General features: G+C 46.6%; 1 protein-coding gene across 2 annotated transcripts; it reads left to right on the forward strand.

Moving 5' to 3' along the window:
- The first annotated feature begins 205 nt into the window (after positions 1 to 205).
- On the forward strand, positions 206 to 3,519 carry LOC113722425 (uncharacterized). Of its 2 annotated transcripts, none has more exons than XM_072063380.1 (2): positions 206 to 709; positions 1,292 to 3,519. In XM_072063380.1, the coding sequence occupies exon 2, from the start codon at positions 1,385 to 1,387 to the stop codon at positions 2,972 to 2,974; it is 1,590 nt and encodes a 529-aa protein (XP_071919481.1). In that variant the 5' UTR covers positions 206 to 709; positions 1,292 to 1,384; the 3' UTR covers positions 2,975 to 3,519. The 2 variants fall into 2 exon arrangements, with proteins under 2 accessions (XP_071919481.1, XP_027101534.2); XM_027245733.2 differs by having other exon boundaries at positions 207 to 709; positions 1,297 to 3,519.
- The last annotated feature ends 252 nt before the right edge of the window (positions 3,520 to 3,771 follow it).

Below are 3,771 nucleotides of genomic sequence, written 5' to 3' on the forward strand. Positions count from 1 at the left end.
ACTTGAGAAATAGAAGAAGAGTCCTTACTGAAAAATAAAAGTCGAATATTGATTGAGACACCAGCCAGGCGGGCAGGCTGATGACAAGGACGAGCTCACATGAGCCGAAGCCAACCAGATAGATAGTTGATTGTTATTATTTGATTTGTGGGGGGCCCATTGCACAGCATCACCCCTACCCATCCCATTCTAGCCCCGCGTATAAAGTCTTTCTTCTCTGCTCTGCCATCTCTCTCTCTCTCTCTCTCTTCCTCTCTAGCTCTCTCTGTGAAACTCTGAATGAATGAGGGAATAAATTACAAAGGGAAAATCGCCTAACTTAAGAAGCTTCCAGGGTGGGACTGGGGATTCATTTGCTCTCTCTCTCTCTCTCTCTCTCACACACAAACACGCACAGTAAAAGGGCACTCTCTTCTCGACCAAGGGAAAAGGATAGGAACATATCCCATTTGCGGCAGCGAATGGGATGGGATGCATTACTAGCGACGACAGGAGTGGTATTTTGAATCCATTTCGTGGATTGCTCTTCTCGTAATTCATGGTGTGGCTGCTCTTCCTCTCCAAACTAGGTGCTCTAATGATGCAGTAGTAGTCGGCAAGAAGAAGAAGCTGAAGCTGAAGAAGAAGAAGAAGAAGCTGAAGAAGTTGGTCGATCGCGCCTAAGAAGAAGAAGCTCTTCATTTTTTTTGCACTCCACCGCCACTAGGAGGTATACTAAAGAGTAACAGCACTATCATTTGGTTTTAATTTGGTGGGAGGAGTCTTAATTTGGTGTCCATTGGTCAAATAAGAATGCAACCGACCCTCGTTTTAGTGAAACTGGAAGCTGCTTTGGCTTTGTGTCAAGAGACCACTTATTGGCCCTCCTACTGAGGAATTTCTCAGCTAATTTATCCCTTCCTCTCAACACTAGAATTGATCGAGTGAGTGATTGTAAACCAACACCCCACCAACCCCCGCCCTCCCCAACCAAAAAAAAGAGAGAGAGAGACCAAAGCACGCCAACTAAATTAGTACGAAACAAAAGCCAAATACACTGGTTTAATTTGTATACCCCAGCACCCAAAAAAGAAAAGAAAAGTTTCCAGATTTCGAAGTTCTAGTCCAGTCTTGCAGCTTTTGAGGCCTTGCGGTGTTCATTTTTAACCCAAACCAAATATCATCTCCCCCCCCCCCCCCCAAAAAAAAAAAAGGGATACTATGGTGGTTTACGTTTTTGCTAGTAACATATCCTCCTTGTTTCTCATCTTGCTTTTTAATTGGTACCTTTTCTCTGTGGCATCGTATGAAGAATAGATTGATCCATCCCGGATATAATTAGAGAAGCCAGCAGGATTTGGGAGGCTGCAATATCTGCAGGCGCCATATATAATTACTGAATATCATGAATTTCATGGCCCCTAGACAACCAGGAGGAGGAGGAGGAGGAGGAGGAGGATATTACGAGGAAGATTCATCAAGAGCAACCCGCCCTTTTTCTCAGCCGTCTTCTGCTGCTGCTGCTACTCCTCAACATCATCATCATCAGTACCAGCAGCAGAGAGACCTCCTTCTCCCTCCATCCTACAACCACCACCAACCACGGGGACCGTGGGATGATAGGAGAGTCTCTTTCCGAGGCTACAGCTGTGGTGGAGCTTCCCAGCTTGATCTCATGGCGATGGATTCTTCTTCATCGCCTACTACAAACGGCAGCAGCTGCAGCAACATCGTTGAGGATGCCGATGAGCCTCGCGTGGGAGGAGGGAACACTACCAGTGCGCCGTTGATAATAGAGAGAGAACACATGTTTGATAAAGTGGTGACACCGAGCGACGTCGGCAAACTCAACAGATTAGTCATCCCCAAGCAGCACGCGGAGAAGTATTTCCCTCTCGACTCCTCCACCAACGAGAAGGGACTCCTCTTGAATTTCGAAGACAGAAATGGGAAGCCGTGGCGATTCAGGTACTCCTACTGGAACAGCAGCCAGAGTTACGTGATGACCAAAGGCTGGAGCCGCTTCGTCAAGGAAAAGAAGCTCGATGCCGGGGACATCGTCTCCTTTCAGCGCGGAGTGGGTGAGCTGGGCAAGGATCGATTGTTCATTGATTGGAGGCGCCGACCCGACGCTCCCGATCACCCTCAGTTGCCTCCTTCCATGTCCACTACTACTTTTTCGCAGCTGCTTCCACATCATCAATATTCTTTCCGCCATCCTTGGAACCATCCTTTCTACTTGCAGCATCATCAGCAGCAGCAAAACCCCAGGGACCATTACCAGTTGCTACAACTAAATAATGCTGCTACAGGTGTCGGTATTAACAGCAATCCCCATCCATCTCATCCTCATCATCTAAGCAACAACTACGCCTACGGCAATGTAATGACGGGAAACCCTTGTTCCGGCCCATTCATTTATCTCAGATCCGCTGCGGCTGCAAGGCCACATCCGGTCAATTTGGGAATCGGAACGGTGCAAATGGTGCAGAAAGGAGGAGGAGGAGGAGGCAGCGTTGGGCTGAACCCGGAGGAGGTGATGGTAGAGGAGGATGGGGAGGGGGAGGAGCCAATGGTGTTTGAGTCGGTGCCACTGGTCCAAGGGAAGGCCGCAGCAAAGCGGCTGCGGCTGTTTGGAGTAAACATGGATTGCCCCATCTCGGAGTCGTCGTCGGAGGATCAGGAGGATGATAATTGTGACATACTTGTATTACCTTCCACTGCAGTCGCTCATCCTACAATGCCATCACAATTTCCCCACTTGTGTTCATCTCCACCTCCACCTCCGCCTGCTTCTTCTTCTTCTTCTTCTTCTTCTTCTTCTTCTTCAACCTGTCCTCTGCAGTTGAGGCCATACAATTATGCCAGCCGTCCACCGCTCCACACAATGCCCTCCAACAACAAAAGCAGTAGCAGCGACAGCAAGGGCAAGGCATCTATGTCCTTGGATTTGGATATATACTTAGATGGAGTGGCACCGGGGACTCGGGAGTGACTAAAAATCTTCTAAGCTGCGACATATACGACTTGCGTGAATGCGGCCTTGCGTCCAAAGCCACAAATGCTAGTGCTATATATGATCAAGAAAGGAGGGAAGGAAGGATGAGCTCTTTCATTTGCTCCAAATTCATGCTGGCTGTGCGGAGACGTCCTCAAAGAAGAAAAGAAAAAGGAAATATGGCTGATGTGATCATCATGAGAAGCCCTCAGAAAGGTGGAAAACAAAAGAAAAAAAAAATTTCAATACTCGTATTGTTAAAACAGTGGTTTTTTCAATTTATTGTTATCTGCAATACTTACATACGGACTACTGCTGCTAGTACTCCCGTTAATTTCAACTTAAATTAGATTTCATTCAACACGGATAGGTTGCATTACAGATCCTTCATGCCTCTTGTCTACCTATAATTTTTATTTCTTATCTTTGCCTTGAATGCGCTGCCACCTCCTTTTGTAGGGCTTTGATTGCCCAACGTGTATCGTCGCTATATATAGGCTTTTTTCCCGTGGAGTATTGCTTCCAGAAAATCTTTCATGTCACTTCTTCAGCCTGTTTCTTTCCCTCGGGACAACTTACTATTATGTTAATCTTTTACTACATTATTATCTTTCTCTTTAGTGCTGTTCTTTTCAAGCTAACATCCTTGCTCCAGGCGTTCTCCGGGTACAATGTGATGGAATTGAAGCTTCTTTTTGCAATTTTTGTTTTGTTTTGTTTCATTTGAACAATTAGCTCTGGTAGGTTTGTTATTCTTGTCGCTGCGTCGTTGGGCACGCCTCCTGCGCAGATCA

The sequence above is a fragment of the Coffea arabica genome, chromosome 8c, assembly GCF_036785885.1.
Source record: "Coffea arabica cultivar ET-39 chromosome 8c, Coffea Arabica ET-39 HiFi, whole genome shotgun sequence".
NCBI classification, from domain to species: domain Eukaryota; kingdom Viridiplantae; phylum Streptophyta; class Magnoliopsida; order Gentianales; family Rubiaceae; genus Coffea; species Coffea arabica.

Bases quoted from the DNA above. Each gene is read 5' to 3' on its own strand.
- LOC113722425 (XM_072063380.1), top strand. From the start codon at position 1,385: ATGAATTTCATGGCCCCTAGACAACCAGGAGGAGGAGGAGGAGGAGGA.